Source organism: Cydia fagiglandana, chromosome 7 (genome assembly GCF_963556715.1).
Source record: "Cydia fagiglandana chromosome 7, ilCydFagi1.1, whole genome shotgun sequence".
NCBI lineage: Eukaryota > Metazoa > Arthropoda > Insecta > Lepidoptera > Tortricidae > Cydia > Cydia fagiglandana.
The window spans coordinates 3,464,612-3,492,477 of record NC_085938.1 but is presented as its reverse complement, the minus strand read 5'-3'; the positions used below and the strand labels follow the sequence as shown (position 1 = coordinate 3,492,477).

Genomic DNA, 27,866 nt, shown 5'->3' with positions numbered 1-27,866 from the left:
ATACACAATAAAAATAATCAAAGACAAGGTAACTTAGGTATACTTAATATTTAAAATGTATTCTTGGATAGTTTTTAAATACCAAGAGCCTTTTTTGGGCATTTGGTGTATACATAATATTTTATTTTTGTCATGGGTTTGATTTGATTGAGTCTAATTCATCTACATTCATTAATTTCTGTTCAACAAAAACATAATAACAAACGGGGTCCTTTTTGGCGAACAGTTTTCATAATAATTATATTCGGCGCTTCGAACGAGAGAGGTGCCGGTATTCGGCCAAAACAGTGGCATAGTGATTCGGGCCATCTCTAAGCATAACATCATAAATTCACTTCTGTCAGACGTTCCCCAGGGTTGATCTTTTTGCCCACTCGCTCTCGGATGGATAAAATATCTTGCCCAAGTATCGTGACCTGATTTTGAAGCATTTTAAAAACAGCATTAATTTTAAGCTTTACAACGCTTCAGTTGAAATAAAAGAATATGCAACTGGGTGCTGTACAAATATGAACGTTATTAAAACGGTTTAGAACTGATATTGAAATGAAAACGTCTCTCATTCGACTTCTGCACACATCGGAATTCCTAGAGATGAATACTTTATGCAATAAAATTAAAAGAGAAAAATACTTAAGCGTTAACATTTTAGCGAAACATTTAAAAGGAATCATCTAAATATTAAATTCAACGTCCCGCGGTCCTAATATGTACCTATTTGTACAAAATAATGAAATTTAAATTATTATTGTCAAATGGAAGAGCGGCATTTGTTTTGTTTTTTCAATTTCAAAACGAAAAAAAATCTACTTTCTAATTCCATTGATTTCATTTTGACTGTTTTTCGGGTCCACCTACGAATCGTAGGCTACAAGTAGTATCGAAGTAAGAACACTTGTACTCTTGATACCTACTAGACGATGATACTTCGGAAAAATAGTAAAAATTCTCATCACACATGTAAATACATATATATATCATGTCCTTTAAGCCTTAATCTAAGGCAGTAGATTCACAGTCACAACCAGAAGCAAGAAAAAAACACTTACCATCTTGTTTCACGGTGTTCCCCAAAGGCCCGCAGCTCGCCAGGCACACCAGCAGGATCCATCTCAGCATCAGACCCAGGCTGCCGCCCCGCCGCAGTTCCGGCTGGTTGTGGAAGTGCCTGACCGTGGGCTTGTGCCGACCCGCCATCTTGGACACGCAACTGTCATCGCCGGTCACATCACTAGCGGGACACTGGGCACTTCGAAAATCGAACACTTTTGAAAACTGGTAACACTTTAAACTTTATGTTTGATACTTCTATATCACTTTTGTTTTACTGTGGACAGAATTAATTTATTATTACAAATGTTTTGTTTGTAAAGGAACGTGGAACGTAATGGTTTCGGGCGTTGTTTGAATGGTTTCGATTAAAGTTTAAATTATATTGTTTTCTGGAGTTTGATCCGTTTTAATAAGCGAGGGCCCAGATAATGATTTGATTATGCTTAAATTAAGTTCAGAACAGTTGCTACAAACGAGAAAGTTAATGTAATTTAATTTGGATGACACAAGTTAATGTAACATTCTTCTTACCGAAACATTGTTGATATAAATTACTGTCTCATTTTTATTATTCATGTTGAAGTCCAGTATATTATTTCAAAGAAGCACCAAATAAATAAATACGTTTTGGAATATATCTTATTAAATGAAACGATTGATGTAGTACATTTTGTCTACTGGGACAAGAGACATATTCTGAATATTGGTTTAATATTAAATGTAATGCTCATCTGAGCTAAACTGAGCTAAATATTGCGTATTAATTAATGTCTTGGGATCGCCCATCGATCACTTTAAACTAGATTAACTTTATACATACTCTGATATTCAATTTGGTGTAACTTGCTATATTGGTTATAGTTAATCGATTGGAATATATTTTGATTATGGAAATAATTTCATTAGTTACCTACTTATTAAAAAAAATACATGATTTATTTAAGAATGATGCTATTTTTATTCATATATTAAAATTATTTGATGACTTGACGCTGACGCCATATGCTTTTAATGTTATAAGGAGACATTGTTTATTAATGAAGTTGGCTCGCTCAGTTTATTAGCTGGTAACTGCTGCATTATCAGTTACGCGATGATCCTACCTTTTCATACTTTTTAGGGCTCTGTACCTACAGAGGGCAGAGACCCAAAGGGTAAAAAGAGGACCCTATTACTAAGACTCCACTGTCCGTTTGTACCAGGCTGTATCTCATGAACCGCGTGATAGCTAGACAGTCGAAATATTTACATAAGCTAGACAGTCGAAATATTTACATATTATGATGTACTTTTGTTGCCACTGTAACAACATACTAAAAAAATACGGAACCCTCGGTGGGCGAGTCCGACTCGCACTTGACCGGATTTTTAAATATATTTTCATCAATAAAGTGTTTTTAAAATGTTACCGTATATGTTACGCCTCGAGTTAAGCGACAGCAGAAAATACCAAGGTATTAAATTGGTCATTACAGGTAGCGTGCCCTATCGGCGAAGTGACCTCTATAAATAAGAGCCCTAAAACAGATCGTCGATAACCCAGCTCTTAGCCCGACCAAAGTGCTTTCAATTTTTCAGCCTTTCAACCTGAACACTTACAGGTAATGGCGTATGGTCACTTACTTCGATTTATTTTTAACTAGCGACCCTCCCGGGCTTCGCATGGGTTAACATTATACACGGCGCGATTCGGGAAATGAATTAGACATTAACTAGATATGAAATAGTAACGATATGTGACGTTCCACGGCAAAAGGTACCTTATGGCCGCAATAATATTGGAGCGACGTTAATAGTAGCGTAAGCGCCAACCGCCATAGGGTACCTTTTGACGGGGAACGTCACATATCGTTACTATTTCATATCTAGTGAATGTCTAATTCATTTCCCGAATCGCGCCGACACTTAAACCCTCAAGAATCACTCTACTGATAGGTGAAAACCCCATGAAAATCCGTTCAGTATTTTTTTAGTTTATCACGAACATACAAACATTACAAACAAACACACAAGCAGACAGACGCTGTTTGGATAAAGTGATTGGTCGATTGGCAGTTTACAGAAAGTGCAAGTTTGTCAAAAACAAAACATTTTTTTTTCAAAATTTTATCTGTTTATTTTCACTTAATAGGTTAGTTTTACAATCAACCTCAGTTACAATCTTTATATTTGGAGATTATTTTTTTTGTCCTGCATGTCAGTCTGATATCAATAAGTAAGAAGCTATTTTAAGTAAAATTAATTCATCACATTGTACATAGCAATAAGGTATCGTTGAGGTCTTCATTGAAAATCAAAAAGATGCATTTGGAAAATGTAAATCTTCGCCGCCTGTTGTCTGCCTCTTCATTTATTCAATTGTTTCTCTTGTTTTGTATCTTTTTACTGAGGTGTGCCAATAAAGAGTTTTCTATTATATTATATTCTATCTCTTAATACTTACTTAATATCACTCGTCTTTTTCGCGACTTTTCTATGAAAAAACCTCGGGAGAAAACCCTAATTATACAATTATTGGTTTCTTAACTAATCGTCGGCCGCGGTTATGCTATAAACAGATCTGATTATTATCTCCATGTTCTCAAATCAAAGATTCCCGTCTCTCCACAAAATCGATTAAGAAGAAGTCAAATCCATGTTAGAAAGGTCACCCATGACGACCGATTGCTTTCATTGCTTATTTCAATGTCACAAAGTCCAAATTCCCACGGCAACCGACCAGGCTACCTCCAATTTACATGGTTGAATACACCATAACCACATTTTCGACCCCGATTCCCCGGCTAATATAGCTATTTTTATTTTTCCAATAATCTGTTCGCGTGACTAAGGGTATAATCTGTACCGTGCATTTCTCATGACCTTTATTTATGTGAGGTTTAGGTCAGTTTTCGCATGTTCGGAGTGTTTCGGAGTGAGAATTTATCGAAAAAGTTGTGTAACTATGAGTTATCGGACTGTAGTTAGTTTGGAAACGTCGCGCGTTTTGATTGTCTGGGCCATTATGTCTGGTGTATGATTTTTAACTTGATTCTATAAGTATTTATGATTTCGTTTTGATACTAAGGTCACCTTTGATTATGCTGATTGGAGGTTGCCTGGAAACGAGCACGTCTCTTTATAGTACAATCTGACAGTAGGTACTTCTAAGAAATCTATTTGCTTTTTGAAATCACACAAAGTACAAAATGATCAGTTTCCATTCCTTTTGAGAATATTTTATTCCGACCTTAATATATGATAAAATCTGTAATAATTAGGTACCTACATAGTCGTTTCTGTTTGTTATACATATAACCTTTTTCTATTATTACAACAATGTTATGTCATTACGGAAAGATGCAGATACTGACAAGATCTAATTAATATCATCTGTTTCATTATAGGTACAGTCAACGGTAAAAATATGGGTGTACAAATCATTTCAAAAATATGTCCCATAACTCTTATGTCAGTGAATTAAGAACTATGGGACATATTTTTGAGTAAGTTGTCTACACCCATATTTTTACCGTTGACAGTACATATTTAAAACTTAAAGCAAAGCAAGTAAAAGTAACCCCAATTAATTTCAAAAGTTCACTAATGAAGACATAATACTGTTCAAACCATTCAATAAACCACCTTTCCTATAAAAAAACAAATGACGGATGCAATATACTAATAAAAGCCCCTCAACCAACAAAGAACGTTCCAAAAAAACTCGGGTGCGCCCGGGATAAACATCAAAATACCGAAACACCTTTACGTCATAATTAGATTTCGAAATCACTGGCCCAATACCCAGAAAAAACCCTCCAAATGGGCAGGTAAGCGGCACAAAAGAACGGGTATTTCATGCCACTTCAAGCCGGGTTTCATGCCGGCTTCGTTCATTCATGCCTTGTCAAAACGAGTGGACATTATTCGGGGCCGTCTGATCTTTTCACGTTTGAGGTTTTTGTTAAGGTTATATTTATTCGCATTTGATAAGTAGTTTGCCTACTATTATTGAGTTTTGGAAATGGACAAATATTAGAGTTATGTAAGTATGACTAGGGATTTCGTAGGGAACAAATCTAATCATTTTATGTAATGTAATGTAATGTGGATTAGTAGTATTTTATTACGTAGAGATATAATTATAAAATTAAAGACGAGAAATTTCGACCAGTAAAGTCAGTAATCTGAGTGGCCTAATAGTGGTTATGATATGACGTCTGCTGCGAATGCAAAAGACGCCGGTTTGATCCCAACCCCTCACACTGGAGGCTTTGGCTGGATTGTTTGAGAAATGTAACTAAGTGTATAAGTTTCTTAAGGGTGACCGTGCTTGTACAAGTACACCTCTGGACTAGCAAAAGTCAGTGTAGAGGCTACTGTAACCGCTTACAATCAGGCAGGCCGTACGCGTAACTGTTAAAATGTACACTCTAAAAATAATATACATATGTACTTTAGTTTTCGTCTATTTAATAAGAGTTACACAAACGGGTCTACCGTGATATAATTTCATTGTTTTTAACTTAAATTCCGTCTTTCCGTGACCACAGCTGGTGCAACTCAGCTGAAACGTCGGAATTTAAGGTAAAAACAATAAAATTATACTTATCGCGGTAGACCCGTTTGTGTAATTAAATATGTGCACAAAACGCGAGTGTTTAAAGTGTTAAGAGTTTCTAATATGTACTCAAGCACATGGCTTTAGGTACCTAAGTACTTTCTGCCAAACCCAAACATTAAAAAGGTTCTGAAAAAAGTTTTCCAGAAGGGCACAAAGGTGCAAAAAGTAATAAATAATTCGAAAGGGAAACTTAGGGGAGAAATAAGGCGTAGAAATAAGTGTGAAAAATTGACAGGAAAGCTTGTCATTAATATTATGGTTGTTTTAATATCATATAATATAATTTAATATTAAAGAAGTAAATTCGATAATTAAGTTTAAGTCATGCTAAATTGTAGGTAATACAATTAATAAATCTATAAGTGGGTAAGTTTTATTTATTTATTTTATTAGTTTTAATTTATTTAGTTTATACTTAATTTTAATAATAGTTTATAAGTTTGTTATTGAATAAATCTTACGAAAATAATTATAAATCTACATCTAGGTATGTTACCTAAATACAGTAAAGTTTGCGTTCAAAAATAGTTAAAGGAGTTGGAATATATATGTATTTACTTAACATTTTTACATTATTTAATCGTATTGAAAATCTGTTTAAAGTCATGTAAAATTTGTCTTAGTCTCGGGCTCAACATTGTGGCTTTAAGTTCGTGCATAGTTATCATGGCCTGACTATAATTAATGCTCTATTTTATATTAATGTTCTAGTAGTAGGTACTATATTTTAGATCAACAAAGCTCTAGGTAGGTACATACAGAGCAAAATAATAAATCTTAACTTTACTGTATCTTTTGTTGTTTTTTACCGTTCGAAGAACATTCGTTACCCGATAGCGGAATGCCAAAGAGGTTCGTGTTTCGCTCCTTTTGTTGGGTGTTAAATTAAGCAGATGTTACTTGCGGTTTTTTGCTCCCGTTGCATTGACAATGAATTGAATTGTCTGATATACTATTCTGTATGTAAAGAGTCTGTGTGTTTGAGATTCCCATGGAGTTGCACCTTTTTAGGATTCCTTGGGCTCAAATATAAAAAAAAACAGGGCAAGTGCGAGCCAGACTCGCGCATGAAGGGTTCCGTACCATTACACAAAAAACGGCAAAAAAATCACGTTTATTGTATGGGAGGCCCACTTAAATATTTATTATATTCTGTGTTACATAATCTGTGAAAATTTCAACTGCCTAACTATCACGGTTCATGAGATACAGCCTGGTGACAGACAGACGGACAGCAGGGCCTTTGGGTACGTAAACCTAAAAAAAGCTGAACGCATGGATTCATTGATTTCTAATTAGGAATATGAGGATACAAAAATAAATACAAAACATTCAGTAATAATGTGGTTTAGGTTTTTAATTAAAAATAATAACAGAGCCAATTTGATATCAAGTAGAAAAGCAAGGAAAATTAATGTAGACGTAGGTATATCATAATGGTGGAAAATTACTATTAATCTCATTTATTATATATATAATTTTAATAGAAGTTGAAATTTTCAAGCTAAATGTTTCCCTTCATACTAAATTAATTTTTACCTACTGTTTACCTTTTTAGATGCATACATAAAGTTTTCATACTCACACCTCACACCCATTTGTAAAGTGTTAGAATTTTCAAATATTTTATTTCGAATATCACGTAACAATAAATCCACTCTACTTAAATATAAGCAAAATAATATTGACAAAGAAAAAAGAATTAAACTAATTAACTAAAAGTACCTAAAAAGTAAAAAACCTACAAATAACATATTGGCCCCAGGTCCGTGCCCACCGGTAGGGTGCCCAGAAGGCTGGCGGCGTTACCACGCTGTACGGCAACGCCGATGCGTTGGGCGAGGTAAACTCCAGCCTTCCGGTCACCCGTTCCACTCTTAATCCATTTGTTAGAATTTTCAAATGTTTTATTTCGAAAATTACGCAATAATAATTCCGTTTGTAAAATGGCACCGCTACCAACAAAACATTCTATTTCGAAAATTCGGCACTGTCCGTCCTAATGGAGTGATGGATACGTTGTCTCGGCTGTCACGCTTCGGATGAATTAAAAAAGGGCAGATATGCTTGCAATTAACTTGTCCTGTAACGTCTGCCCATTGGATGTATATAATTTTTTACCTATATTTATGGACTTGATTGTGAAATTAGTCTCAGGGTTTGCTAGTTTGGGCAAATATGATTTCGTATGTCCAGCTGTCCGATTGTTCGCTTCTGCAGGTCGCATTTCTCAGCGAAAATGTACGTGAAATTTGTGAGCTCGTACGATAATGATAATGATACTTTTTTTTGTCGGATCAGTTCTGGAATTTTTGAAGTGAAAACTTCTTTAGGCGCGTTGGGTATTTTATAAGATAAAAAAACCCATTGAACTCGCGTCACCGTTACCGACACCCAATTCACGAAGGCTGATATTTGCTCGAAATTTCATACAAAATTTTAAGAACAGTAGACCTTTTTTCAAAATGGAGAATCATGGCGGTTTGCGGCTTTTAGAGTCGCTAAATTAAGATTGTATTTAACCACTATATCGGCATTATAAAGTTTATATTCATGCCAAATTCAGCTTCCTTAAGCAGTATTGCTAAAATTTTGGTACTGATATAAGGTTCGGGAGGAGAGACCGACAGACAGACGTCGGCAAAACTATAGGACTTGGTTAAGGGTTCAATGTTCAATGACTACGGAACCTTAAAAATAGGTCTTTAGATTGAAGTATTGCAACCCTTTGTGATCCCATATTCCACGCGGCAATTGTCAAAAATGTCACGGCCTTGGAACATCCATTAATTTCAGCCTAACGATCGCATGTACAAATAATATTTGTCTGGCGATAAAGCGACAAAGGATTGCCGGCTCATTATACTATCTTTGTACGGTAGCCTGAATGACCTCGACACTTAGCACTTAATTTATTAACCTGAACTAAGCCTTCACGACAAGTGGGAAAGGTATTGCTAGATTTTGGGCTGTAGACCTAATTTATGATGTTTCGGATATAAGCATAAGGGACTTAAGCTATGCGGGCAAAGTGTGAAAAATTAATAAAATTACTACTTACTTTATTAAGAACAGAATAGACGTTTAAAAAAAAGCTCGTTTAAATTATCAAAGTAGGTAATCCAATTATATACTACTACTTTAAACTGTCGCGTTTTGTATACATGTTTTTTACACAAAAGGGTCTACCGCAATATAATTTCATTGTTTTTACCTTAAATTCCGATGTTTTAGCTGAGTTGCATCACCATCGCCGTCGTCTTAGCTGAAACATCGGAATATAAGGTAAAAACAAGGAAATTATATCGCGGTAGACCCGATTGTGTAATTAAATAAACTATTTTTTGCATACTCATGTACCTAATGTAACACCTAAGAGTTTTCCTGAAAATAATATTTATGGAAAACTAAGGTAAACACGTTCTAGACATATATTTAGCTGGACGTCTCAGGGTGATCGATCTGACGTCCAATTTCCCCGAAATGAGCAATTGAGCATTTCCAAACTTATTTCCAAATTGCTTGCGTGCTGAACAGCGTCCCTTTTGCGTATAACGAACACTAAAAATAGGTTATAATTAAACTTATTTTATAGCCTGTATTGTGTCAATCTTGGGCCCGGACCCGCTTATAAAAATATGCCTACATTTGCTGCTATAAAATAAAACCCCGCTATTAATAACACTTAATTAACGAATAATTTGAAATTTAAATCGATCATACGGGTAGGCCAATTCGATTAGGTATGCATTATTGTGTAAAATGTGATAATTTAAAAACAATTACTTATATGATTATACATGAATCTTAAATGTCTAGGAAAATTTCGATCTGAATTTATATTATCCATGAAAAACCATTTATACCATACATGAATATTCAAATAAAGAGCCAGCTTTACAGCAATAATCAGGAAATAATAAAACAAAAAGTTGTAATAATTTAAAGGTCTGCTGATTAATTTGTTTTCTACTCCAAAAACTTTAAGTATGACCCCCCAAACCCGACTCTGATTAGTGCCAACAGCTAACTGATGCAATGTTGGAGAAATGCCGTCGCATTTATAAATAGCCTGAGAGGCTCATTACCCATTCAATCCCCATTTGGGTATTGACCCAACTAGGAAATTAACTTTTCTAAATTGTCTCGGGTTTTGCGTACCTATCGTTCGTATCGCTTGCAGAATGCTGGCGAACGTTTTTTATATGACATTGGTGGCAAAGAAGCTTACAGCCCATCGATGGTGATATCACCGCAGCTTATGGAGGCATGCAACTCTAAAGATGCAACAGACCGGCAATATTCCTTTTTTTGAAGATGTGACTGACTAGTGACTATTTCACCTGATGATCTCATCGGAAGATCAGCGCTGAAAGTTTCCAGCATCATGCTGAGATTCCTTTTCGTGGCAATTTGTCCTTTTTTTTACTTATAACTTTCTGCGTTCACGAATAAATTACTTCTTACTTTTACTAGTTCCTAGAGGAAATCTCTACATAGACTAAATCCCCTAGATAGCCGATTCAGCCAGCGTTCGCAAGAAGAAATTTTGTCCTCCTTCTTTATATGATTTATACGCGACAGTGGCGCCCAACACGCTATGAAATGCTTTCTTCTTTTTCATTGGTCCCCCATTACTGAGGATATTAGTGACCACTTGGTTCTGTCCTGTGATTTGTCTCCATCGGTCTCTATCTCCCGTAGCCTTCACCGCTTGATAGAGTTTGCCTAAGGTAGCCTTCTTAGCTTAACGTGGACCGTGGTGGGTAATTCCATACTTACGCTATGGAATGTCCAATTTAGCTAGAATCCTAAATGGCGTAACAGTCGCGGAGCATGTGACTGTATATGTTATTATTCCCATTATCCAGGCAGGTAAAATGAAACTTCTCTGGAAATTCTCAAACACTGCACCTTAGAGAAAACTGACTGAGACTGTGTGCAAGTAGTAAAGCTCCGTGTCTCAGTGAATATTCTAGCGGTATACAAGCCTTAGCCGCGCTGTTTGTCCAACGGCCTGCATTTTATGATTCTCCGAAATACCTTGCACAGGACTTATGTGATACTAGGTCAGTGTGGAATTAAAGGCTAGGGCACACTGCACGACAGTGCACGTCTCCTGCAGACGTATTAAGGATGGTTTTATTTTATCCACGTGATAAAATAACTGTCACCTTTTAACACCGCTGGATAGAACCGCCGTACCGTTTTATCACGCTGTCACGTAGACAAGAACGGCCATCATATCCATACTGAGGGCCTAACATAGTGACTGAAGATTTATATCTGCGTCCCAGACCAGTGGTCTGCGTTGACATTTGCTGCGACGTTAGTCTTTCCGTGACCACAGCTGGTGCAACTCAGCTGAAACGTCAGAATTTCAGGTAGGTACAAACAATGAAATTATATCGCTGTAGACCTGTGTATGTAGTTACAAATATGTGTACAACGCGAGAGTTTAGTGTACGACAGATAGTTTTGAATATGAACTATAGAAATATAATACTAATTGGAAAAGCGTTCCAGAGTTGCAGATGCTTTTGGTGCATTGTTTCAGCCGCTAATTATGATGCTGACTGTACATCGTATATATGTTACATTAGTTACGAGTAACTAAGCAACGCAATGTACTGCGAAAGAGCCGGAGCCGTGATGTGTGCATCAGCCTTCAATGCAAACGTTCTCAGTACGGCATCGGACAAATTCCGTACATACGGGGGAGAAACTCATATAACTGCGAGCACTGATCCGTATTACGCATTGGACGCATCCGCTATCCATCGTTTGTATTGGCAGTAGCTCACTCAATCGTTTCGCGATTGCATCGAGCAATAATCATGTAAGCGAGAAAAAGAACATTGCATGCATAGGGCAGGGTTGACAAACCACGGCCGGGAGCCGCATTCGGTCAATCAAAATAAAACCCTGGGCGTCTAGTCAAATATTACGTTTCATGTCATTGCGTTGTTGTCGTTACAAAAAATCCAGGCATGAACATTGATTTTGTCATTTGCAGCAGTAATGCTGTTGCAGTCTGAATCCGAATGTTACCTTTTCTGACAGTATAAAGTCCGTCCACAGGAATTTCATCTCCATATTGCAATCTCGAATCTTACGACGGAAATCCAGATGTTTCACATATTAGTTGCCAATACCATAAACTAGGATTAAACTTATATTTGCAATAGTAACTATAATATCAATAGCAACCCTTACCCTAGAAGCTATTGTTAGCAAACCCATTGTAAATGCGACCGCTATATGAAGAGAATACTTTCAAAAGGTCTTATTTCTCTATGAACACCATACAAAAATAAGCCCTTTTGAAGTGACACTCCTCATATATGGTTGTTTAGTTCTGTTTGTTTGTATTTGCTTAGCCGGGGCCTTTTCAAAATGGACATCGCCTGGTTTATTGTTATTGGTAGTAAACCGTTTTTAATATTTTCTACCGCGGTTGGGTTGTGCTTCACATGCAATTATATTGGTATTTGTTATTTGAAAAGTATATTTGTTATCTTTATTACGTTTAGTTTAGTAAATTTTTAATGCTCCTTTTGACCTCTGCTCTTTTATAGCTTGGTTCCAAAGCTACAAAGTTATACTTATCTATTTAACTTTTTACGTAACTTGAATATAAAAGGAATCGTTGTGGGTATCTATTTTTACCGAATGGCAGATAAAAGAATACAAATCATATTAAAACGAGTTATTTTACCGACTTTTATTTTCTTATCATCATAAAACGCTTGTACGTTTTAAGATTTCTATGTAGCTTGTTAGAATAATTTGAATGTTATGTACGGTAGAGCCTATTTATGTTCATGTTCAAATGAAAATTCATTTGGATATATGTATATTGCATTTTAGCTGCACATAACATACACCACGTCCACAACTTTTTTTGTGGTTTTTTTGTTGTTTAATTATTACTTACTATTCTATATTCTGTTTTATAACGTTTACATTTTATTTAACATAGTAATACTAATAAAATTAATTCAGTATGTACATTATAATTAAAATGTTTTTAATTTTCCAAATAAGATGGTTGGTGTCATGAGAGTGTTTCTCAAAAAATATTACATAATAAAGATCATTGTTTCAATATTCCAACTTATTATCAAGGGGACTCGCAATGCGTCACAGGCAAACGTCACAAATCAACGAATGTGACAAGTTTACACGCTCCGTTTGCTCCAGCTTCACTTTTACGTCTTTGCTTGACACGTGCCCCATTAAATGGCACTAACGTTATCTTTGCCGCTCTAATAACCCTTATTCTAAAGGGTGGTTATTGTGTAACTGGGATGTACGATTTGTTTGTGAAACTATTAGCTGTCAGTTGTCTGTCACAAACTACGCGTGGGCACTTTTGCGCTTGACTACACACCTGTTTAGGGTGCCTAGGGAATGATCTTTTAAAATGGATCCATTGGCTTTGGAATTGAATTTTGTGAGCTTAAATGGCGATCTGGGGTGATCGATCAAATGTGAAATTCATTATTCTGACGCTAATAATAGGCTAGGTTTATCCCTGTCGCTGCTCATCTATTTGGGTCTAGCTTTAACGTAGGATCACTATGCCTACTGATATAGTGTGTATAAAGGCATTTGAAATGATACGAGTGTATAATTATTACTCCCTTAGTTGGAAATAAAACTGAAAACTTTTAGTGACCTTATTGGAAACAGGTTTTATTAAAAAACAATTGCGACAAAATTTTTGAAAATTCCGCTGTGGATCAGTGAAAAAAAAGGAAGTATCAACAATTGTGTACCTACATAATTATTATAACAAAATATTCAACGAACAAGCATGGCGTACATTTTAACTAATCCCATTATGAAACCGGCAACGGATAAAATGAGCAGGTGCTGGTAAAAAACTAAAAAGAATACAAAGAGGTACATAATTTTACCAAAGAAGAATTCTTCGAGCTCATTACCACAAATTGCGGTAAGATTTGAACGCATAAGGATGGAGTATAATAACTGAGATGGAAGGATAAATTAGAGTAATTGGAGACTTGTAATGAAATAGAGTCATACAGCTTTTACCTACATTATGAGGGGAACTGTGATAAAGTTGTGATAAGGCTTAAATTAATGAAGAATCATGATGCACGTAGAAAAGTAGAACGTAATGTGTCTGCGCGTATTGTCGATTTCATAACTTTGCTGGCTTTTCTAAAGCTTACTCTTTTTTAGTTGTAAGAACTACTAAAAATTATACATAAGTAAGAAACAAGAGATAAAGTAGGTACAAAACGGATATTTAGTAGGTTATTTCTTGCATAGTAGAACAAAGCATCGTACTACTTTGTAGCCGTATTGCCTCCAGGTAAATTCCAAGAATGGGAAATTTATACAAAAACCCTAGACTTCGTCCAACATCATTCAGGTTTCTAAGCTTTTATGCTAAAGATACGACTGTGGCCACGATACGGAACAATGGCCTTAAAAATTAATCGACAGACAGCATTTTGCGCTTTAGTAATGCCAAGATAAAAGTACAATACAACAATTAATCAAGATTAAAGCAAATGTTCAAACAGGTCTTCAAGCATCCAGATAATATTGTACTTAGACCAAGGTGCGGTCAAGATCTTATCAATCAACCCAATGTAATATTCAAAAGATATTCAAATACTTTTAATTCCTCCAGAGCCAACGAACGCTACACTAAGCACAGAACCGGTCAATTCATTCTAAAAGGTCCTATGTTCATAAGAATATAATAATGGATACGTCTTTTTAAACTAGTGAGACAGAAAACCGGTTGAAATGTGGATAGCTTCCGCGCAAGAAATAAGTCGTGGACGAGATAGTTTTGTTCGACTCTTGTTCTATTTTGTTGAGTTCACATGCCTTTATTCTCGGCGTATTGGTTTTTCTTACAAGATTGTTTTATTAAGCCTTTTATTGTCCAAGTTTTTGGCGTATCCACCATTATTTGGGAACAACGTCTTCTCAGGCAAATCGTAGATAAAGTATTTAAGGGAGATTTTATTGGGAGATTCTAACTATTGAGCCATGTTTTGGAAGTGTTTGATTTCACGTCCGAATAAAACAAATCAGAAGGAAGAAACAAATTAAAGAATCATAACAAATGTGCGGAAAAAAATATAATACACTGCGATATTCATTATTTTCATGATGCAAACAAACTGATAATAGATTGTCAGAGAAGAATTGAAGTTGATTAAAATCCCACAATAAAACGAACAAGGAATAAGCCATTCGACATTTTTTTCTTCAACGAACTCAAATCAAACAAGAATAGACAAATTGCCGATGATAAACCAGCAATGAAAAGGCAGGTTAATACCAGGAATAGAGCAGGAAATTAGAGCAAACAGACTCATCTTCACAAAGGAAATTGGTGCCTAGCCCCTTCGGTCTGTTATGAACTGCGCTAATACAATTACTGGAGTACCTACAATTCTCGAAAATCGAAATAGGAATGGCATTTAAAGCGGGACAAATGAAAGCAGGATTTAAGGGTGTTGATTTTTTAAAAGTTTCAGAAGGTTATTATCTATAGAAATATGGTTTTCTACATTATGATTAAGGATTCTATCAAAGTAACTGCAGCATTAGCAACCGTTCGGAACAAAACGATCATAACAACCCCCGGAAACCAACCAACGACCAAATTTGCAACACAAATCGCACTGCAGTGTCTAGTGCAGAGTTTTTGTGTACGGGTTAAAATAGGCTTATTAGCATATTCCATGGGTTCCCCGTCAGTGCGGCAGAACCCATGAAAACATTAAACATTACACTATCTTACACATTACCGATTAAAGAACGATTTTATATATCGGTGTACGAAATATTGTTTCATGTCATCCATGCGTGGGGGTTTGAAAGCCCCGCTTCGTCCAAAGCTCGTCACTTACACTAGAGTGTGATTTTTACACATTTGTGGCACTGTTAACACTGGTTTTTTTGTTGTTGGTTGTATTTTTGTGGTTTTGTGTACGGGTCGCGGCGCGGCGTGGGGGCTCGGCGGCGGCGCGCAGTGGACTAGCGAACCCCGGCGAGGGTTTAAGCCCGGCCGGCAGACTTGTATGGCGCGTTCCGTTCTACGCAACGCTATTGATTGAATTGTTTCGTTACTTTGAAAAGGTTTTGATTTTTTTAAGGCGATTAAAGAGCTGTTTTTTGCAAAAAACTGAGTCAACTATATTGGCATTAGACAACATTAGTGAGTGATGGTGAAGTAAAAAATAACCAAGACTCCGGTGTTTGGTAAGTAGGTACTTAAATAAATATAAGTTAAATACAATGCTACATATGTAAAATAAAAAGCAATGTCTTGCCAGAAGTATCGTTTCTTACTATCTATTGTTACTTTGAGTGCATTAAAATATATTAATATTATTAATGCAATATATTTATTCGATTGTCAAAAAAATTTAATTATTCTTTATTAAACTTTAAATAGCTTTATTGCAATTCTTACTTAATTGTCAAATTTAAAATTATTACCTACTTGTTTATGACTAAATAAGGCAATTATTATTTACAACTTCCTTTATCAAAACCAAAACGAAAACTAACTTTAAACCGATATTTGCGCGAAACGAAACGCTAAAAAGAATGAACAGCTCTACATCGCTCCCTTTCTCTCAATCACAGGCAGAAAGTGACAGAGAATTGCGTGTCCCAACCCTGTACCCTGCTCAATGCAGGGTTATCCAACACCCAATATACATAGACCTCTCACTCCGTTCAAAAGCCCGTTCACACTACAGTACAACACGGGTCTGGTTAGAATGGTTTTTAACTAGGGCTGCCTACTTTAGGGTTCACAAATTAGGAAGGGGAAAAAATGCCCAAACATCAGGTTTATTGACATTTTGTTAACGATCATTAAGGATAGCCCCTCGCAGTTATCGACGTGTTGTAAAAAAACTAACTTTTTTTTAATGGCTGCGAATTAAAGTTAAATTAGAATCTTAAGTAAGGGTAAGTTTCGGCCAACGTACCTTGTAGGCAGATGGTGTATTTTTTCTTCGGACGTATTTCATAAATATTCATTGTTTATTTTAATTAGCGCAAGCGCTTGAGCGTCTTTGTAACACAAAATTATTGGTCTCTTTCTATTTAGGAGACCTAGTAGTTACGACTGCACCGTGATTGAACAAAATAATTATATTAATTTTTAACCCCCAACGCAAAAAGAGAGGTGTTATAAATTTAACCGCTTTGGCACCGTTAGCTTTTAAATGGGTGAACCGATTTGGATGGTTTTGTATGTTGTATCAAAATTATCAAAATCGGTTCATCAGTTTCACTGCGTAAATTTATTTCGAGCTACATTGCTGCGTTATAATCAGTGTAAAAATCTGAAAAATCATCATATTTCTATCTTTGTGCCAGCTTGTTTGCCACAACTCGCTTAGGGGTCGTTGGGTCCACTCGCCAACCTAAACTCAAGTGTCGGCGCAAGCGAAAGCCCGTCCTGTCACCTTCAAACCCAGAGGGATCTACATTATCTTAAGGTAAAGTTCGGATTCCGACTGCACGAGCATTACTGTTGCAGAATTGTAGCGCAACATTACTGCTGACAGCGCTGCTGTTGCAATGTGAAAATTGGTGTTAGGGGTCATCCATTAATTACATCACACGGTTAGGGGGAGGGAGGGGGTCAAGAAAATGTGACATATTGTGACATGGGGGAGGGTGGAGACACAAACTTTGTGACGTCACTTTAACTTCATCAGTAACCGAAAATTTATTTAAATTATTTTATTCGCTGTACATTTAAATAACAAGTTTTTAAAACGATAATCGTTTTTTATTCGTTTAATTTTCTTTCCTAAGCAGTTTTGGGTTATAAAATTACTAATATTTATATCGTCAAAAATATTTTGATAAAATATTAATAATACTTAGGTACCGTAGAGTTTCGTATCTTCGCCTGGGTTTTGACACATTTCTCAAAAAATCTCTCAAATTTGAAAGCATTTTAATCCGTTAAGGCGAAAAAACGTTTTTTAGTATTCCTAACTATCTAGACACGCGGCAGCGTGTCAAGCCAAGTTCAAGCAAAGGAACTGGCTAGCCAGCGCCAAGTGTAATATTACACGAACCACTTGGTGCCACTTTTGACCCTTCTATAACTCAAAACATCTTTAACGTAAACACATAAAACTACGTGTGTTTAATTATATCCATAAGGACATCTAGAAGCCCAAATTTCATGAAGCTAGCTCAAACGGTTATAAAGATATGAAGGTCAAAAAGTCGTAAATTTTAAGACTGACTGACAGACTTATAGTACCTAAACCTAACCTACTTCCAGATGACCTAGAAGGATGAAATTTGGAATCCAGCTCAGTTATTATGTGAAAGCGTAGGAAAAAATCTAAAAATAATAAAAAGTTATAAAATAGGGGGGGTCCCCATACAAAAAAACCATTTTTTATTGTGACTGACATATAAGTACCTAAACCTAACCTACTTCCAGATGACCTAGAAGGATGAAATTTGGAATCCAGTTCGGTTATTGTGTGTAAGCGTAGGAAAAAATCTAAAAACAAAAAAAGTTAATAAATAGGGGGGGTCCCCATACAAATTTCTTTTTTATTGTGACTGACATATAGTACCTAAACCTAACCTACTTCCAGATGACCTAGAAGGATGAAATTTGGAATCCAGCTCGGTTAATGTGTGTAAGCGTAGGAAAAAATCTAAAAATAAAAAAAGTTACAAAATAGGGGGGGTCCCCATACAAAAACCTGTAATACGCGCTAAACAACCGGCCAACGGTGTGTCGTTGGCGGCGCGCGGCACCACATAATTAATACAAAGAACAGAAGTAAAAAACATGCAGCGGAAACACAAGAAAAAACATTAAATCTCATTGACCTGCCTAGTTTTCTTAACAAAAAGTATTGATATCCCATCAAAAACATAAATGTAAAAAAGGAGAGCCAAGTTCAATACAAAAATTATGCTTGGCTGTGGGGTTCGCCGCAAAAAGAATGGAGATCTAAATGAGTGCCAAGTTCTATGCAAAATCCAAATATGTATTTATAGGAACAAAATAACATTATAAACAAGTATTAAACTCTATTTCTTTGCTTTATTGGATACCTATAACAATTGCTGTTATTTAAAAAAAATTTGAGATCTTAAAGTAGGTTAGATTTGGCTTGGTCAGTTTTTATCAGAATTACAAAATATATATGTTGAATAACTTTATAAAATGACTGATGTAATGAAAACTGGCCAAGTCAAATCTAACCTGCTTTAAGATCTCGCATTTTTTTTAAATAACAGCAATTGTTATAGGTATCCAATAAAGCAAAGAAATAGAGTTTAATACTTGTTTATATTTATAATGTTATTTTGTTCCTATAAATACATATTTGGATTTTGCATAGAACTTGGCACTCATTTAGATCTCCATTCTTTTTGCGGCGAACCCCACAGCCAAGCATAATTTTTGTATTGAACTTGGCTCTCCTTTTTTACATTTATGTTTTGATGGGATCAGTATACACCACTAAAACTTTGAATTTCATTGGTTAAGTTGGTAATAAATGGCCCCAAAGGCAATAGGCGATGTTTGGGTATCTTTCCCAATCTTCGCCTATGGCATGCCTTGCCGCTAATACTTACTTTTCTGTGACTTACACATGTTAAGTCGCATCTCCTTGGAATGTGCTAATATACTATGAACCTTAACTACACCAGACTAGGCATATATTTAAAAAACGGGGTAGTAGGCGAAGTTTGGTAACAGTCTGAAGTTGGTTTCATACATTTTCTATAATGAAGCTAGGGCTGCCAAAAATTAACCAACATGTCAAATAAAGGGGAGTAATGGTTTATAAGTTAAAAAAATAATTATTTTTAACAAAATTGTTTAATTGTTGCAAAATTGTTGTTATTATCGTAATTGACATCAAATCAACCTTATTTACACAAAGTGAGACTCAAAAATACCTATTTGGTACCTACTCAATATCGGTAAGAGTAGAAATAAACATATGCATACATATGCATATAGCGTAAACTAAAATAACCAAACATAAGAAAATATTTAAATTTGAAAACGAATAATGTCATCCACCAATGAATGTGGTACAAAAAAATTGTCAACCCTAGGGGTAGGCGAAATTTGGCAACAAGATGGACGCAAAGTACCCTCACCAACGTTTTATCTAATTGTGACTTCTAAACGTGAGCTAGCCATTAAATAATAGTTTCATATGAAAAAGATATAGTTATAGGATATAATCATGTAAAAAGCTTAACATAACCGGGCCCGCATCACCGTTTAAAACTGAAGTTAAAACACTGGTTTAAAAAAATGTGTGGTCGGCGTCACGAAAAAACCTCACTAAAGGTCAACTGTGTGAAGTTAGCCGCAGAATGTTCGAAGAATATTGACACCCGTGAAAAATACTTTGTATTTAGCAGTTTTATGTAAAGCTTACATTAGAAACATTTTGTTAATGGCAACTTATGTCAAACTAGGCGAAAATAGGTAGCGCAGGCAAAGATACGAAACTCTACGGTACTTACTTAATTCGATTTGGCGATTTCGTAGAAAAAATGTGACGTCACACTAGGGGGGAGGGGTTTGCCAAATGTGACCAAGTGTGACAAGGAGGGGGGAGGGGTAAAAAAACCTAGAAATTCGTGTGACGTAATTAATGGATGACCCCTTAGCAACAATGCAGTCGGCAGCAATGTTGTGCCACATTACTGCCGCAGTAATGTTCGTGCAATCTAAATTCGAATAGTACCTGGTAATTCTCTTGCACAGCCTGTGCTATATCAAAATTGCTGCAGAGTTAACTTGGCCTGACTCTACCTACCTAGGTAATTTACGATGAGCACCGTTAACCCGTCGTATGCGGCCTGTCAAATATAATCATTGAAAAAGTGACCTTGACATTTAAAACAATAGATTTAAATTCACGCGCACGGATCCGTGTCTAAAGCATGCGAGGGGTTAAGCCTCTCTAGGCACTGTTTACGCCCTCTCTTGCCATTAAGCCACATCAATGTCGGTCTCTTTGTGGAAAACTCTGAAGTAAGCGTCGTTGTTCATACGTTATCCGCTAGATGGCGGGACTTGACTATTTCGAGAATAGGGTCTCGTCTCACCCACGATTGGTTACGGTCAGAATGTATCGAGATTGAAATCGAAACAATTTCGCCTGTATTTTCAAGGCGCTAGAGCGCGTGTTCGCATATTTTCGAGCACCTTGGCCGCTCCGATATATCTGATGGCGACTGTACAGGTACAGATATGACCTTATCAACATTTTGAGAATGGCCTCATTTCAATTATTGACGCACGGATGATGATGGTTGATGATAATGATGATAGCTCATCTATTTTGTTGTAAACTAAGTTACTTATAGCTTTCTTTTTTTACTTTTGACGGGGAAGTGATTAATAAAAAAACCGGGCAAGTGCGAGTCGGACTCGCGCACGAAGGGTTCCGTACCATAATGCAAAAAAAAAACAAAAAAGCAAAAAAAAAAACGGTCACCCATCCAAGTACTGACCACTCCCGACGTTGCTTAACTTTGGTCAAAAATCACGTTTGTTGTATGTAGAGATGGGTAGTGAGTAAATACTCACGGGTAAATACCGAGTAAATACTCAGTATTTACTCAATATACCCGTATTTACTCGTTTATACCCAAATTGGTGGGTATAAACTATTTAGAGTGCTGAAAGTGGCATATAAATTTGAAATATAGGTGTATTTTGTAAGCCGCTACTGGATTAAGTACTCAAAATTGTAAGAAATGTATTTTTAAGAGGGGCACTCCATACATGTAACTAATTGTCACAAAAAAAAATTTCAGAAACCACCAACGTGTTGCACATCATTAAATGGGTCTTTAAAAATAACTGGAATGTATCTAAGAACATTTTTGGATAAATTGAATATTTTGGAAAAAAAACCGTTTCGAAAGGCCAAAATAATGTTTATCTCTCTATAACTTTAGAACCAAAGTTCAGAAAAAATATGAAAACATATCGGGAGATTAGCCGTATAATAGAGTACAAAAAACAATATTTTGAACATCATTGGTTGAGCCATTTTTGAGTTTTCTTTAAAAAACCCTTAATAAAAGGTCGTAAGTGCCGCGTAAACACACACTTTTTGCGCGACATGCAGTTATCTAGAACATCAATAGAATTTGAGTACCATATTTTTAAAGTAAATACCTTCTTATTTAAAACAAAATTGTTAACTTTGCATTATCACAATTTGCCTCTCACTAATAATTACCTTTTTTTCCTAAATTAAGCGTCCTATATGCTTTTTATTTTAAAGATATTGTTAATACACGTTAGCACTCTTCAATAAAAGACAACTTTGTTCTTAAATCTCACTTTTTGAATATTTTATAAGCAATCGTTTTTACCCACCTAAATGAGTAAATACGGGTATTTATCGGGTGCTTTGAGTAAATATCGAGTAAATACTCAGTATTTACTCACCCCTACCCATCTCTAGTTGTATGGGAGCCCCATTGAAATCTTTATTTTATTCTGTTTTTAGTATTTGTTGTTATAGCGGCAACAGAAATACATCATCTGTGAAAATTTCAACTGTCTAGCTATCACGGTTCGTGAGATACAGCCTGGTGACAGACGGACGGACGGACGGACGGACGGACGGACGGACGGACGGACGGACGGACGGACGGACAGCGAAGTCTTAGTAATAGGGTCCCGTTTTACCTTATGGCTTCTATGAAATTAAACTATGGATAGTCCGACAAGAAATTGTAGAAAATAAATGAGGGCGCTACTTCCTATGTCTACTGTCACATTTTTGACGTACCTAAAATGCTTAACCATGGCAATAATTACTATAATTAGGTATGAATTATTTTAGGTACTTTTTTTTTATATATTTTATGTCGTACAGATTTGCAGTAAAGCGTGAAGCAAGTAACACAAAAGTATAATTTGATTATTTTATTTCCAAAATACGGTAAAAAAGATATACACTTGCTTTTTACAGTATCCTTAAAACGACTTAAATTATCACATAATTACAACACCTATATTATAAAATATAATTTCTCTAAACTGACTGGTATAAAACATTGGTATCCAATAGATGTACCAAAACGGGCATAAGCCCACTTCCACTGGGAGCTATAAAATATACTATAATAATATACACATGTACAAATAGCAATACTCCTGACTGTACATCGGTGGACATTATTACAAAAGGCATATGGTCCATCGATATACAGTTAACAGTGTAGGCGATGGTACAGTCGACGTCAAAGATATGTTTACACTTTTAGCCTTATTACAAAGGAGTAAGGTGCAAAAGTGTAAACATATTTTTGACGTCGACTGTACAAAAGAAACACCGTAAAAATTGTGCTTGTAAACAGTGATTTTGTTATGTCTGATCGTACTCTGTGTAGTAAATATGTAGGTTATATTAAACAACTATACTATGGGTCCAACCCCAAAAACGCAGAAATGCTCTGCGGTCTCATACATTTCGGTTCGGCGAATCATTGTCAATGATTTCTGGATTTTTTTCTCAATTTCGGGGTCGGCTTCACAGTAAAACTTGTTAAATATGACCTACATAACAAACCACATACAAAACTATCCTGTATGAAGGAAAAAGTAGGATTATTTGTAATGTCTTTTCAGTCGGTAACCGATGTATCATGTACAAAAAGTCAATAACAGTAAGGAATCAAATTTATATAGTTTCAAGTTCGTACCTGTGTGTACGTATTATAAATTATGTTACAATATTTTAAGTTTCCGTTGTTGTTATACAAAAATAGGTACACGAGCGCACAAAAAATAGAATCATACAATTGTAGTACTTATAACCAAACAAAATATCACATTGTAAAGTTATATCCTACAACAAAGCAAACTATGCTTGCCATAAATTTATACATACATTTTTTGTTAACCTTTTCATCTATTTTTATACAGTAATTCCTTGCATGTAATTAACATACCTACAATTATACAGTAACAGGTCATTAATAAATAAAAAAAACTTGCATTTGGATGTAAAACGGTTTTAGATTCCTTTTACTGTCATTGGTAAACCATAAATTAATCAGGATTTAATGAATATTAACCATAAAATATACAAAATAATTATATTTACAACTAACTAATTAATTGAGCATAACCACGGACGGAACTTATTTTTAATAATATGTATCAGTACTGGACGGAATATTGAGGTAGTTCGGTAAAACAAAAACTATATCCATTGAGCTTATACTATGGATATATCCCGATTCCACCCATTTTAATGTCTGTGGTGTAATTAAATAGCCGAACCAACTGTCACACGGAAGTTTCTATATTAATACAAGTAACGGTAACATATTCGACTTTTATTTTCATTTACTAACAAGAGATGTCATTAAAATCGCTTGAAGAGTGCCTGCCGCGGACGTCAATAATCTAAATTTCGTTATATGCCTCTCTATTGCTCTTGGATATTCGAGTGATAAAGAGGCATACAAGGAAATTTCGATATTCGATGATCGCGTTCGCTCTCAGGCCAGTTGATAGCTTAGGTGTACCTAGAGTTGTACAGTTCGTGAGAACATTCTCCGTTTTGTATGGTGAATGTTCTCGCTCGAGATTTCCCATGCTAAACGGAGGAAAGTCTCGAGAATGCCACAACTCTAGGTGTACCAGTATTAGAGCGGTCCTCGATTACACATACCTGGTAAGCATCTCGAGGTAGCGCCATAAACGGGTCGCCAAAAAACTCAACTACACTCAGGCAATACAAAATATAATGAAAAGCGAAGAACTAGATTTCCAAAACAGTATAGATACGTAAATATTTCGTATTTCGGCATTAAGTGTCCAAAGACTGTGTTATACTTAGAAATATAATAATCGCTAAAAGCTCTTGACGCAATAATTTTATTGTTTCCTTATATAGGAAACGCAAAATATCTTGACTCAAGAGTATTTACTTGGCTGAAGAACCATTTTTTTTCTGTGTAGTATTCGTATGATGTGTGTATTTCATTGCTTTTTTCGTGTGCATACAACATTTGTATTTTAAATCGGCTATCGTTTAATATAGGATTAAAGTGTGTTTACGTACTTTCAAAACTGCAAGAATTCAGGATTTAAATTATATGAAACTTCTATAATGTATAAAAGAGACAAGTATTTATATCCCTCTCAGGCAGAACGCTACATTAAATGCAGCGACGGAGAAGAATAAAAACGATGTATTTTATTTACAGGTACTTATTTACAAAACTACACCTTAATTAATATCAACCATAGCTCACAGTGGAACCATAACAAAATATGGTACATAATTTTATAAGTTATTTAATATAAGGAGAGATTTCGGTACATACCCCAACACTAATAATTTTGAAGATGGCGAATTTGATTCGCAAATTTTAAATTACAAATCGATTGTTAATAGAAAATTTTGAAAGACACAAGTATTCACACAAGTAAATACGGTATTCAAAGGCTCATACAGATAAACCAAATTCTTCAAATTACTGTTCGTACCCACTCTTATAATAAAAAAATGTATGCGACTATGTCCGAGATTTCGTCACACACATAATGGTCTTGGCATTGGGCCTTTCTTTTGGAATTCGTACGACCATGAGCTTAATAAGAGCCCTGATACAGTTAAATTAAGATAAATTAATTCAAAATGTCATGACTGTTTACATTTTGAAGCCAAGGGCACGAAATTCTCCTTATGGAACTAAAGCAAGAAGGTGGCTGTGAATGGTTGCGTTTTTATTATTTATCGCTGTGGATAAAACTACACATGCTGACAGCATTATTTTGCGATAAAAACGCGACCATTAGGCCCACAAGTCTTATTGCACCTTTTCTTTTTCTCTAACATCACCATTTAGGCATCCGTTTTTGATGTAACCATTGCCATTTGGAATTTTGCCGTTCATCTCTTGGCCATTGGGAATTTTTCCGTTCATCTCTTGGCCATTGGGAATTTTCCCGTTCATCTCCTGGCCATTTGGAATTTTACCGTTCATCTCTTGGCTAGTAGATTCCTGGCCATTAGGAATATGGCCGTTCTTGGCGTATCCATTGGTGAGGGTATTGTTGTTGGTGGGTGGTTTGGCTTTCTTCTTGTAGGCCTGGATGTAGAAGTTGGTGAAGAGGACGATGAAGATGGTGGAGTGAAGCACGAGACCGAAGGCGATGATCCTGGGAAAGTTAGACGTATTTGGTTAGTTAAGCAAAATAAACTAACTAAACGAACAACTTAACCATTTATATATGAAGATTCAGAGCAAAAATCACCACTGTCCGATATGGTGAGTCAAATATTGGTTTCCAAATACTGTATCTTAAGCAAATAAACATTTCTGATTTCTTATTTATTTCATCTATCCCCTATTATCCCCGTGATAAATATCATGACATTCATGACACTGTTTTTATCACGCTGTCATGTAGACAATAATATTATAATATTATTATAGGACATTATAAAAAAATAATATTATTATAGGACATTATAGGACATTTTTTACACAAATTGACTAAGCCCCACGGTAAGCTCAAGAAGGCTTGTGTTGTGGGTACTCAGACAACGATATATATAATATATAAATACTTAAATACATAGAAAACAACCATGACTCAGGAACAAATATCTGTATCATCATACAAATAAATGCCCTTACCAGGATTCGAACCCGGGACCATCGGCTTCATAGGCAGGGTCACTACCCACTAGGCCAGAGTGGTCGTCAAATGTGGTCGACAATGGTGGCCGACATGTCCTTACCGATAAGATATTCTATGCTACGCTATAGAAAAAAAGTAGAGACAAACTAAGCTATTGCGATGCAATGTCAATGTGTGGACATGTGAAATTTCTATGAACTTATGACGTTTTTAATGACACCTCCACACTTTGTTCTATCAAAGTGCGTGCAGAGTTTAGCGTAAACACACTCAAATTAATCCGATTCGTAAATTTAACTCAATATCCACCTTATCACAATGAAATAAAGTGCAAACCTGAACAGATCTTTATTCTCGAGTGCACAGACACTAACAGTGACCGTTCTCCTTGCTCGAGTGCGCATTGCACGTGCATTCTCCAATGCAACTCTTTTCAACATCCTGATTTGCACACCTCGAGGGACAAGGGCATTTGTTAGAGATTTGGAAAGGAACTGTTTTAGTTTAATTGAGCGTAAGAAAATTACATGAATCAATTGCTTTTTTTTTCAAATGACTGCGCAAAATTTATTTGCTCAGGTATTTAATTGTAATTGCTTACATGTATGTGTTGCTATGTATGTATATCAGGTCTTCTTACGAGTGTAATGTTTTCAGGGTTCATGTTTGTATGTATGAAAGTTTCGTTATTCCACTATGGTCCGTTTTTAGCATTAGAAAGAACTTCGCAGAAGTTCGCTTGTGGTTCTAAATCTGGCACTTTTAGCGGTAACAATTTGAAGTAAATTATATGTATTGACCATGTTACATTAGGTAATAATTATTAACAATTAACGAGCCTGATAAAAACTGCACGCTTGCTTCTGCGGAGTTCTTTCTAATGCTAAAAAAACGAACTATATATACCTATATTTTGTAAATGCCTTAATTAGCCGATCTAGTTATATGATGTATCTTTAGAATCCTTACGTCAAGTTAAATGTCATAGGCTATGTATTGTGACGTCAAAATAAAAATCTGCTGCTATAATTAACTGTTATTAATTGGTAGGTATATAGATGTAATGCATAAATCGTGGTTTTTTCTCGGAAACATTCGTATTTGTCATGTCAGGTTCAGTAGATGTCAGCACTTTTTGTACCAAGACTGACTGAAACAGCAAGACACGTTCGTAAGTTTCCGTGAAAATACGATGGAAAATAATTATGCACTCCACCTGTACAGTTGTTTTGATCCTTACCTTGGATATCCGCAGTCGAAGAAGAGAGCACTGATTGAATGGAAGAGCACCATGTAGAACTGGATCTGGAAAAAGCAGATAAAAAGGTCTTTAGAGTTAAACCAAAATAAGTATGCAACGATTTTGATAGCACCAAATACCAAGCAAGTATACCTATGTGATATCCGAGATATATTTGAAGTTCGCATTTCGTATCAAATGCGAGAATCGTACAACAACCGCAACTTAAAAATTTGAAAAATCCTGGGTCATAAATT

The 27,866-nt window shown here is 35.6% G+C and overlaps 2 protein-coding genes across 2 annotated transcripts in view; both read right to left on the bottom strand.

Annotated features, from left to right (window-relative positions):
- LOC134665736 (uncharacterized) overlaps positions 1 to 15,749 on the bottom strand; it is a 127,107-nt gene extending 111,358 nt beyond the window's left edge. Inside the window, exons 1-2 of the mRNA XM_063522711.1 lie at positions 15,460 to 15,749; positions 1,050 to 1,327 (exon numbers count right to left, since the gene is read on the bottom strand). Coding sequence (XP_063378781.1) covers positions 1,050 to 1,197 — 148 coding nt within the window. The 5' untranslated portion in view covers positions 1,198 to 1,327; positions 15,460 to 15,749. The remainder of the gene's footprint in view (positions 1 to 1,049; positions 1,328 to 15,459) is intronic.
- Positions 15,750 to 22,616: 6,867 nt separating this feature from the next.
- LOC134665720 (very long chain fatty acid elongase 7-like) overlaps positions 22,617 to 27,866 on the bottom strand; it is a 40,385-nt gene continuing 35,135 nt past the window's right edge. The window contains exons 7-8 of the mRNA XM_063522690.1: positions 27,610 to 27,674; positions 22,617 to 25,883 (exon numbers count right to left, since the gene is read on the bottom strand). Of these exons, the coding sequence (XP_063378760.1) occupies positions 25,532 to 25,883; positions 27,610 to 27,674 (417 nt within the window). The 3' untranslated portion in view covers positions 22,617 to 25,531. The remainder of the gene's footprint in view (positions 25,884 to 27,609; positions 27,675 to 27,866) is intronic.